This window comes from Malus domestica, chromosome 05 (genome assembly GCF_042453785.1).
Source record: "Malus domestica chromosome 05, GDT2T_hap1".
NCBI classification, from domain to species: Eukaryota; Viridiplantae; Streptophyta; class Magnoliopsida; order Rosales; family Rosaceae; genus Malus; species Malus domestica.
The window spans coordinates 41,742,381-41,754,094 of NC_091665.1; the positions used below are offsets into that span (position 1 = coordinate 41,742,381).

An 11,714-nucleotide genomic window follows, 5' to 3' on the forward strand; every position below is an offset into this window, starting at 1 on the left:
ACAATGCCTAGGGGGAAGCTGAGTTATATAAGCAACTCGAGAGGCTTGGCAGCACAATTGTCCACTGTGGCAGCAATGATTTTGGTTCATAAGATTAAGCTTCCCGTTTCAAGTGTTCATGTTTTTGTTGGATCGTTAGTAGGATTGCAGGAGTCTTCTCGGTGTCTATACACTCCCCAGCCTACGTGGTGCCCTAAATCTGTCCCGAATTGTTCTATCAATAATTTCATAAATACCACCCAAATAATTTAATTTGACAATTTACCAACAATAAGGGCTTACTTATTAATTAGAGAGGATGTACCACTTCCATAATTTTTAACCCAACTTTTTATGAAAGAGTATCATAAGTCATATAAGCAAGCCCCTCCTTAAAGGCATTTTCGTGACTTCACGACCTCAACATAACTTCTTGTAAAAATATTAAAGCTTATCAGTATAACATAATTGTCACTAACTCTATTTGGCTTCTGTTGTGTCATGAGCTTTTAATAAATGCTACTCTTACCCCAAGTCGTTTAAAAAACATGAAATAATAAAACCACTCTTCACCGGGAGGCACAAGTAACGAGACAACATATTTAAAAAATTAATGACAATTAATAAAAGTGATACATTTTGCATAAAAAGAAAGATTTGAACTACCTATGATGATTGAAAATTCCTTGAGAGATCAAAAAGATATTAAAGCACACTTTTGTATTTTAATGTTATTTTTTATGATAAAAATATCACCGAGCCGTAAAAATATTTTTTAAAACGGTACGACAAAATGCCTTTCTAGCCCTTGCAAAATATAAAAACCTTGTCAACTTGAGATCGCTCTTTAGATATTTTACGACACTTAAAAGAAGTTAGATTAGCCCACAATTTTCTACTAAAAAAGGATGTTCTTAGTCAAATCGTGGGTCCCACGAGATCACTGTGTGGCGAAAGGCCATCGTTGATTCGAATCCACGGTCACCGTTCATCAAAGAGATTCAGAATCTCACGTGCCAAAAGTTGCCAGGTGGCTCCGGGGTCCGTCTTTCTTCGAGATCTCTGGTCGTGGCGTGCTGCGAGTTCAAATCCCATTTAAATTCTTCAACTTATCTCTTAAAAAAAATTAAAAACTAAAAATAAATCAAGTTGAAAGACCACGTATCACTGAAATAGGTAGGGCATTGGCAGGTCGCAGCGGTTGGGGGTGCGAAAGATTTGACTCGTCTGCTGCTCCTTTCTCATTGTATATAACACTTTCGGCCAGCATCTCTCTCTCTCTCCAAACAACCAAACAATGGCGGCGGCTGTGTCATCACCGTGCTCCCCTTCACTAGTGGCCCAGAAACCGAGTTTCCGAGTGGATTTCCGGCATGGGTTTTCCACAAGCTTCGATTTTGGCCGCCAGAGGCCGCTCAAATGGAAGAGTTACGGGCTGAAGAAGCTGGTTGTTTCTGCTAGCACCGGCAATGCTGTTTCTGTCAGTGATTCTGTGCCTTCATTGACTAGTTCTAAGTGAGTACTCTTCGTTATTAAATTTGTTTTTTCTCTAATTTACGTTTCAATTCTTTCTGGGTTTTCTTTGAATGCAATGAAGCTTTCATTTTTTGGTAGTTTTGTGCCCTTTTTGGTTGAAATTTGCTTGCTTTTATTCTTGGGTTGAGCTGAAAATTTGTGGGCTTTTATTCTTGGATTAAGTGCTTTTGTATAGAATAGAACTGTTTTAACATTGTTATTTTTGCCTTTATTTATTAAACATTTAGTGACCAACATATATATTTTTCCCTCGGCGGGTATTGGCTTTGATAATTTAATTGTTCCAACCAATCTGTTTTTTTTTTTTTTTTTTAAAGCTTTGGTAAATCGACTTTGATGGTGACCAGAACCAAATTTTATATTCAATTTTTTAACTTGAGTTAAAAAGAATTAAAAAGAATGTACCAATGGAGTGAAAAACTGATTTGGGAGTTATACTTTTATGGCAAGTTGTTGACCCTAAAATCTACCAAGCCTACGTGGCGCGCAGGCCGAGTATATTCTAAGCTAACTACGTCCTTCGGTGATTGCGGGGCGTGCCAACTCGTCGGCCGAGCTCGGCCGAGGAGTAAATTTGATGATGTTGCGTTGAGCGCGCTGCTGACTTCTGTGTCTTGCGATTGCGGCCGAGGAAGGAACAATTCTCGGCCTCTTGGGTTCTAGAGCCTGAAGACAAGGCTGCTAATTTGTGAAGTTCAATCTCAAATTCGGCTGTCAATGTGCCGAATACAGTAACCTGGTAACACCCCACTTCGCCGAGAAGGCTGATGAGATGACCTCGACCAATGAGGATTCGGAAATCCTTCTCGACCGAGACTTGGATAGGTAACCAGTCGTCCTCGCCGTAGTGCTGTTGATGCCAACGGAAGATGCTGCGAGATCGGCTGATTCTACGGTGACAGAGCTATCTATGCCGACTTAAGATATCACCGGTTGCCTTCACAGTGCTGTTGATGCCAACGGAAGATGTGTCGGCGAAAAAAGAAAATAAAAAATCTCAAGGTGTTGAGAAAGTTTGCGCAGGGCAGTTTTGTGTGTGTTGGAGGTCCCTTGAATGATGCACAGCCTCCTCTATTTATAGCACTAGATACCTTTGAAGTCGAGTCAAAACCCTACTCGAACTAGGTCTTCTTCTCCGGATCAAACACCCACTCGACCAGTCCTATGTTTACTAGGATTGTGAGCCTAGTCCTCTATTGAGCCGGATTCACTTCCGGGTTATTACCCTTGCCGAGACTACTTATCGCGTTAGGACTCGACTAGTAAATGTAATATGACCTAGCCGACCTAGGTTTAGGAGCCCACGTACTAAATGATCCAAGGCTCCCCTGTCGCCAGGCCTCCCGGGCCGAGAGTGGTTCTATACTCGGCCCAACATGTTAATTTGAGCCCAAACACTCTTACTTGAAGATATAATTTGCATCATATCCATCCCGTTTAAGAATATGTCAAGATAATTCAAATTAAAAGATAATCATGATAAAAACCATAATATTATCTTTTAACAAAAATATTTTCACTTTTCCATCCGACGGCTGAGAACTATGTTTACTCTACGGTCTCGATTACACGGGCCGATGATGTAAATTTGGGTCCAAACATTGCCCCCCAGTTTCCTTGAACTTCGGCTCGTAAGCCGAATGATTAAGGAAATTAAGTATCTCCAGCCTAATCAGATGTACTTTTGACCGTCATCCCTTGCTGCTGTTTACTCACGGCTCCTTTCGACCAAAGAACAACTCATGGCCGAAGATAAACAGTTATGAACCAGGGTCGAGAAGAATTGGAATTGGGGTCGAGGATAAATTTGGCCGAGGTCGAGAAGAGTCTTTTCTTGGCAGCTCGGCCTGCCTACATATATATGCATATCAAACCCATTGTCAGCAATCATGACTATATACATATATATATATATATATATATATATATATAACCTCAAAACAGCAACCATGACTTATTCGGCCAAACTTTGACCCTAGCATCTTCCTGATTAAATGGTTTTGAAACTTGTCCCCACACTTTAACCATAGGCATGGTACTATTGATAGCAGCGAAAATAACTCTTCTCGGGTCGGCTTGTTTGTCGAGCTCGGCTAAAAACAAAATGACCAAAATTTTGCCGAGCACACCACTTGTTGCCCCTCTTATTTTCTTAAGTATCGGTCAAGGGCCGAATGGTTAAGAAAATAATTTATTATATATAATTATATTTTTAGCAAACGAAAAGAAAAGTGGCCGAAACGTAGTCAGGAGGAGGCCAACGATGCTTTATTCCAAGCCAAGATCTTTTTACATCAAAATTTTCACTTTGACATTTTCCAAAACCGAATAAAAGATCATCTCCCAATATTTCTGACTTGGTGAAATATTTTGCATTTTCGGCCGCCGAATGTGTGGAACAAGTATTATGCCCCCCAGGCATAATTTCGGCGTTTAATTCAAACAACTTAGCCGAATAGGATTTCTCCATATCGACTTTATCGCCAATAATCATATCAATTGGCGTAGATTCTTGGGCTAGGCCAATATCTCGGCCTCGTTCGTCATTGGAGCACTCCTCTGACGAATCATTTTCTGAGTCGATTTGTGGCTCAGAAACTTTAACTTTTTCTTCTAGGCCTACCACACTTCCAGTCTCGACCGAAAAAATAGGTGGCCTAGGTTTTTCTTCGTGGCCGACCATATCTTCAGCCTCGACCGAAAAAATAGGTGGCCTTTGTTCTTCGGCCAAATTAACAATTTTCTTAGGCCGATGTCTGATTACGGCCGGAGCGAAAAATTGCCCCCCGGCCTTTGAGCCTAACCATTTTTCAAATGGAATTGATCTGTAATCAGAAACGTAAGGAAAATTTTCTTCATCTAGCCAGGCATTAAATCGAGCCCTGTCTTCATTTACCCATTGCCTTTGCAGGGTAACAGGAGCTTTTATTCTCAACATGCAAGCGAATGACTTTTGCATCTCTCCATGGCCACGAAGAACTTTTTCCACTTCCAAAGATCTTTTACATTCCTCATTGTGTTTTCTCAATTCCTCTAGGAGCTCGTACAATCGGCTACGTTGAGCCAGATTGGAATCTTGATATATCATATGAACTTCGTAGTATTAGCACTGGGTCCCACCGGGCGTGCCAAAATGTTGACCCTAAAATCTACCAAGCCTACGTGGCGCGCAGGCCGAGTATATTCTAAGCTAACTACGTCCTTCGGTGATTGCGGGGCGTGCCAACTCGTCGGCCGAGCTCGGCCGAGGAGTAAATTTGATGATGTTGCGTTGAGCGCGCTGCTGACTTCTGTGTCTTGCGATTGCGGCCGAGGAAGGAACAATTCTCGGCCTCTTGGGTTCTAGAGCCTGAAGACAAGGCTGCTAATTTGCGAAGTTCAATCTCAAATTCGGCTGTCAATGTGCCGAATACAGTAACCTGGTAACACCCCACTTCGCCGAGAAGGCTGATGAGATGACCTCGACCAATGAGGATTCGGAAATCCTTCTCGACCGAGACTTGGATAGGTAACCAGTCGTCCTCGCCGTAGTGCTGTTGATGCCAACGGAAGATGCTGCGAGATCGGCTGATTCTACGGTGACAGAGCTATCTATGCCGACTTAAGATATCACCGGTTGCCTTCACAGTGCTGTTGATGCCAACGGAAGATGTGTCGGCGAAAAAAGAAAATAAAAAATCTCAAGGTGTTGAGAAAGTTTGCGCAGGGCAGTTTTGTGTGTGTTGGAGGTCCCTTGAATGATGCACAGCCTCCTCTATTTATAGCACTAGATACCTTTGAAGTCGAGTCAAAACCCTACTCGAACTAGGTCTTCTTCTCCGGATCAAACACCCACTCGACCAGTCCTATGTTTACTAGGATTGTGAGCCTAGTCCTCTATTGAGCCGGATTCACTTCCGGGTTATTACCCTTGCCGAGACTACTTATCGCGTTAGGACTCGACTAGTAAATGTAATATGACCTAGCCGACCTAGGTTTAGGAGCCCACGTACTAAATGATCCAAGGCTCCCCTGTCGCCAGGCCTCCCGGGCCGAGAGTGGTTCTATACTCGGCCCAACATGTTAATTTGAGCCCAAACACTCTTACTTGAAGATATAATTTGCATCATATCCATCCCGTTTAAGAATATGTCAAGATAATTCAAATTAAAAGATAATCATGATAAAAACCATAATATTATCTTTTAACAAAAATATTTTCACTTTTCCATCCGACGGCTGAGAACTATGTTTACTCTACGGTCTCGATTACACGGGCCGATGATGTAAATTTGGGTCCAAACACAAGTGTAGCAAAATTAAAAAATACAGGCGATGGTTGTGTCAATGAGGAATGATTAGTTCATTTCTATAGTTTTGGCAACGATGATTTGGAATCCCAGGTCGTGGACCTGGAAGTCTATTTTGATATTTTGTCATGAATGTGCTAGAAATTTTTAATCTGGAAAGAATTTAGGGTGATTTCAAGTTTTCAATTCTAATTCTATAATGATTTCAGGGTCAAGCGCCATACGATTTCAGTGTTTGTTGGGGATGAGAGTGGAATCATAAACCGAATAGCAGGGGTTTTCGCCAGGAGAGGTTACAATATCGAGTCTCTTGCTGTTGGTTTGAACAAGGACAAGGCTCTTTTTACCATAGTTGTGTCTGGAACTGGAAAGGTTTTGCGACAGGTCGTTGAACAGCTTAACAAGTTGGTGAATGTGATAAAGGTTAGTGGACATCTTTAGTATTTTGTTTAAAACCTTTTGGTAGTTTTTGCATTATCTTCACTTATACTTCTGCTTTATCAGGTCGAAGACATCTCAAGGGAGCCACAAGTAGAACGTGAATTGATGCTTATCAAACTTAATGCGGATCCAAGTACACGTGCAGAGGTAAATTTTGGACCATCCAACCAATATTTGGATAGACCTATTCCTGTTGATACGTTTAAATGATCCACCCTAAGAATAATCATCAGTAATATGAGGTTTTAATTCATCGTGTATAATTCTCTATAGATAATACCAAAAGATGTAATTGTTCCACAGAACTTGTTGATTTGTTATACATCCTTGGTTGATCTCTATTATATATATATATATATATATATCTGATTTTGGGCCCATCAACCACGTGTGTATTAGACTATTAGGCTGTTGTGCTCTGCAATGGTTATGTATTGCAGGCTTCACTGATGTGGTTACCTTATATTTGTTGCAGGTGATAATTCTTGGAATTAAACCATTAAACTGAAGTTAACTTCTAGTTTGATGATGGTTATCAGCACTGTTTGAGATACTCTTTTATCATTTTAGTCATTATTTTACCTGATAATGTTCCTTTGTGTGTATTTTCAGATAATGTGGTTAGTGGACATCTTCAGAGCAAAAATTGTTGATATCTCGGAACAGTCGCTGACAGTTGAGGTGAATTTTGATCCTTATGCCTCAACTAGTTGTTGCAGTTTGTTGATGTGTTCATTTTAGCACATATACTTAATTGTCTATCCCAGTTGATAACTTAGGTGTCACTTTAGCACATATACTTAATTGTCTGTCCCGGTTTATAACTTAGGCACCCAGGCACCTATAACCTTACAGATGACGAACTTGTTGAGAATTTTATCTGGAGGATACATTCTGATTAATGAGGCAAAAACCATTACAGTTTGTTATAATGCACTAGTTCTTGTTGATTGTGGTATAAAATTATAAAGCAATTAAGTTGTTTATTTGTTTTCTTATTTTCTCTGATAAAAACAATGCAACAGTTATCTAGAAAAGGAGTATATTAAGTCATAATGACAATGCGTTATAACATTTTAGAATAATTTCTCAATGTTAGATTAGTTAAACTGGTGAAGTCATGAATTTTGTTTATAATGTGATTTAACCGTACTCCATGAGCAGTTGATGTCATTTTGTTGTTTGGTTCGCTCAACCTACATTTGTAGCTCTAGGAAATTTTATAAATTGTTTTAGCCAATATCCTTTTGCCATACAAAGTGTGTGCAAACTTGTAATTTTTTTATGGCCTCTTATAGTAATTCTGGTACCAAGTCCATCTATGCTTACAAAATCAGTTCATCTCAGGTTACTGGAGACCCTGGGAAGGTGGTTGCTGTTCAAAGAAACTTAAGCAAGTTTGGAATCAAAGAACTTGCAAGAACTGGAAAGGTAAGTTGTATATTTGCATTCTGATGTTTATGCGTATACAAAGATGTCCATTTATGCATGTGTTAATGGGTGCAACCCTCTAAAACAACGCCATGCAGTGTGTCATATGTGTATGATATCCAATAATTAAACGGTTCTTGAGTGGCCAAAGAACTTGAACTGTCAAGTTGTTCACGACTAACAATATGGAATGGTATTCCTGAAATGCTTGATTTCTCTTGTATATCTTCTCCCAAAATGCATTTTGAACTTGCAATCAAGTTCTCTGCGTGTTATATGTAAATGCAAGAGCAAGCATTTTTGTTCTTGTCTTTTCAGTTTTCACATATGTGCTTCCATTTATTTTAAACGATGCATATCAGGGTGGTCAGGTAACTATGCTACAGTCTAGATGTTGACACTTTTTTTTCTCTCTTCAATCTTTATTGCATTACGCAAGTATCATCTAATTTGACTCTTTTAACAGATTGCTTTGAGACGAGAAAAGATGGGTGCGACAGCTCCTTTCTGGAGATTTTCTGCAGCTTCTTATCCAGATCTTGAAAAGTCCACGTCTGATGATGACCTTGCAGTGAAAGCAAATGGTACACTCAATGGTGATGCTGGTACCGCCTCAAGGGTATATATGTTGTTCTTTTTCTATCAAGCTGATTTCATATGCGCAGTTAATATCTCTGCGGGCATGGTATTTAATTCTGATATATGTGGAATCATTTTTGGTAAGGCTGAAAGAGGTTCTCCTATCATATATTGGGTGCCCTGTTCACAATACATTCCAGATAATGTTTAGTTATTTATATGCCGCACAACAAAGTATGTTGTCCTTCATTAACTGTTATAATTTACAACGATAACATGTAGGTGCACAACTTTTACTCTTGTCTTGGCCATTTTGGATTGAACATAATTGAACCTCATTTCATTATTGCAGGGAGATGTTTATCCTGTCGAGCCCTATGATGACTTCCGTTCGAATAAAGTTCTTGATGCTCATTGGGGTGTTCTCTATGATGAAGATGTAAGTTTCTTTACAATATTCAAATCACGTTGTGTTTCACTTTAAGTCCAAATATTGCCTGGTATGAGACACACAAGGTGGAAAAAGTCGATGTATCTGCTTAGGAAGTAGGTTCTACATATTTAATTCATGTTTGTTTTACTCTACAAATTGAAACCTAACCTGTGGCATTCATTTTAATCTGCAGTCAAGTGGGGTTCAATCCCACACTTTGTCTATGATTGTGAATGACTCTCCTGGGGTTCTAAACATAGTTACAGGAGTCATATCTCGAAGAGGTTATAACATTCAGGTTTGTTGGTTCTGATTTGCGCTCACTTTTTATATTTGGTATTCTTGGGCCTTTGCTCATGTGATTATTGGATTTCATTTCATACTCCTAGAGCCTAGCTGTGGGGCCCGCTGAAAAGGAGGGGCTTTCTCGCATTACAACAGTTGTTCCCGGTACAGAGGATTCAATTTCCAAGTTGGTTCAGCAACTTCACAAGTTAATAGATCTTCATGAGGTGAGGGTTGCTGAACTTACATGTTCACAAGTTTCTTTTGAGAATTTAGAATATTCATTTTGGTTGATGATTGAGTAATCTATTAAAGAAAACTTAAAATTGTTAGATTTTGGCTATTTGGAAGATATACAAATTTTGTTCGTAGTTATGGAGTTACAATATTCAAACATACAAATTATATAATCTATTGACAAAGCTTGTACACGTTTGAAACTCTGCATGTTCGATTCTAATCACCTTTTGCAAGTTAAAAGCCATTGTTTTGGTAGCAGTCTGATCGATGTGGAAGGTTGGGGTTGATGACTAAAGTAGTACTATGAGTCTAGGGCCCAGGACCCAGGATCTATTTTTCCCTTTTTTTTTCCCTCTCCATATTTAAGTGAATCAAAATATGCTCCTCAGTTATCTCAGTCACTGATAATAGGCAGCCTTGATAATATGATCCTTACCCATTTCAACATTGATGAGTTAATGAATTTTAATCTTGAGATGATGAAATTTTTCCAAGGTTATTCTCAAAATAAGATTTGTTCGTGCCTTCACGGATGATGACGCTGGTTGTTTCTCCAGGTTCGGGATATTACTCACTCACCTTTTGCTGAGCGAGAGTTGATGTTGATAAAGATTGCTGTGAACGCTACTGCTAGAAGGGATGTTCTTGATATTGCCAGCATTTTCCGCGCTAAAGCTGTTGATGTATCTGATCACACAGTTACCCTTGAGGTTGAAGCCTTGTCCTGCATTACTATGATACTATCTACATATTGTGATTATTATTATTATGAATTAGTGTAACGGAATCTGTTGAGAAGTTCTACCTTCGAACAGGATCAATTTCACTGTAATTTTTGTATTTAGTTCTACCAATAAATGCTGTTACTGCTAGTCTTACTAAAATTTACTCATGATTGTTTTCAGCTTACTGGTGATTTGAATAAAATGGTTGCACTGCAGAAGTTACTAGAGCCCTACGGGATTTGTGAGGTTTGTCTTCTCATTCTTTTGTTGGTCTTGTACTGATCAGTTAATTAGCATATAAATTTTCAGGTTTTCACATGAGCTCGGTCCTCATATCTTAACATTTTTCCCCTCCTTGAAGGTTGCACGGACTGGGAGGGTGGCGTTGGAGCGGGAGTCTGGTGTGGATTCCACATATCTCCGCGGATACCCTCTTCCATTGTAATGCTGAGTTCCTCATCCGCTTCCTATCATGGCTGGCCAGGTTATGTGCGGTTTTTCCGGTCCATTTCGACCAGCTCACTTTGTGCCTATTAGCCATATGATAAGGAATAAAAATCCAGTTGGGCTGTTAGGTCTCAGGGAAGAGTGAATCAACATGCATGGAAGTTCAAGTCTCTGAATGTTTTCTCCTTTTTTCTTTACTCTACGAGGAGGGATCGACCAACCTCTAACTTGAAGGTTGTCGATAAACCCTGGATAGAGGATCCGACTCCCGCGACCCTTGTATTTGGTAAGCCGAAGCATTGCGTTCGAGGGTGTTTGAACCTCATGTCCCCATGCTGGTTAAAGTTAAGAAGCTAGAGTGTACGAGTGTTTTAAGACATAGGAGGTTATTCAGTTTGTGTTGTATCAGTGTAACAAACACATGTGTGAACATCTTAGACGCTCTTCTAATCAAATATAAGGATAGAACAAAACTCTTATTGTTCGTTTTCGCCTGTTTGAAACAAATGGCATGAATATTCAGAAGCAAACACGGCTGAAATCATTGGAACTCAGCATTGATGCAGAGAAGAAAGGAGAAACCGAGAAAAGAACCCGACTTGTCAAAATCCCAAGTGAAAGATATCAGATTCGACTTTGCTCTCCATGCCGGAGAAGTATCGCTGAAACCAATCGACAATAGCCTAAAAAGTGCAACCACAAAAGCTTGGAACACCAAACAGAAGCTAAAAGCTTAGCTCGCTTACTCTTCTTCTGAAGCAAAAGGCAAATCCGGGTGAAGAGAAAAACAGAACCAACTTCACAGAAAAATAGTAAAAAATAAGACAAAAAGAAATGGCCCATACAGGTCTCGAACCTGTGACCTTCGCGTTATTAGCACGACGCTCTAACCAGCTGAGCTAATAGGCCGGTTGATGTTGTGTTCGCTTTTTCTATATTTAATTGAACGAAATTGTCGGAACGATAGAAATTTCCTGGTTCAATAATTTTAAGAATCATACAGTTACTACCCTTTTGATTAGAAATTCTCCTAAAGCTTGTCCACTGGATAAGATCTGATCGATGGTTGTCGTTGTGGGTAGTTGGGTTGTTGCTGCTAGTGCTTCGATTGGTTGCATTCTACTCTCCAAAAGTATGCGATGCATGCAATCTTGGTTGAATTACACCTCCTTAAATTATTGGTTTCAGAAGAAGCCTCTCATCAACTCATCCCAAAGCACTTCCATCTTCAAAAGTGCGGTACAATGACAAATCAAATCAAATCACATCAAATAACATTTGTCCCTACCATGCAAGTTGCAACGTGCAACAACAAAAAAGAAGAATTGG

At 39.7% G+C, this 11,714-nt stretch overlaps 1 protein-coding gene and 1 non-coding gene across 2 annotated transcripts; one reads left to right on the forward strand and one right to left on the reverse strand.

Moving 5' to 3' along the window:
• The first annotated feature begins 1,069 nt into the window (after window positions 1-1,069).
• On the forward strand, window positions 1,070-10,869 carry LOC103435112 (acetolactate synthase small subunit 2, chloroplastic-like). Its single transcript, XM_029098538.2, has 12 exons — window positions 1,070-1,494; window positions 6,014-6,227; window positions 6,309-6,392; window positions 6,858-6,926; window positions 7,593-7,676; window positions 8,143-8,295; window positions 8,608-8,694; window positions 8,882-8,986; window positions 9,078-9,200; window positions 9,771-9,923; window positions 10,119-10,184; window positions 10,300-10,869. Exons 1-12 carry the CDS (start codon window positions 1,277-1,279, stop codon window positions 10,381-10,383), a joined length of 1,440 nt encoding a protein of 479 aa, XP_028954371.1. The 5' UTR covers window positions 1,070-1,276; the 3' UTR covers window positions 10,384-10,869.
• A 351-nt stretch (window positions 10,870-11,220) lies between these two features.
• TRNAI-AAU (transfer RNA isoleucine (anticodon AAU)) lies at window positions 11,221-11,294 on the reverse strand. Its single transcript has one exon. It is a non-coding gene; the product is annotated as a tRNA-Ile (tRNA).
• Between the last annotated feature and the right edge of the window lie 420 nt (window positions 11,295-11,714).

Bases quoted from the DNA above. Each gene is read 5' to 3' on its own strand.
- LOC103435112 (XM_029098538.2), top strand. From the start codon at position 1,277: ATGGCGGCGGCTGTGTCATCACCGTGCTCCCCTTCACTAGTGGCCCAG. The intron at 1,495-6,013 runs GTGAGTACTCTT...TAATGATTTCAG, and splicing joins CCTTCATTGACTAGTTCTAA to GGTCAAGCGCCATACGATTT. The intron at 9,201-9,770 runs GTGAGGGTTGCT...TTGTTTCTCCAG, and splicing joins AGTTAATAGATCTTCATGAG to GTTCGGGATATTACTCACTC.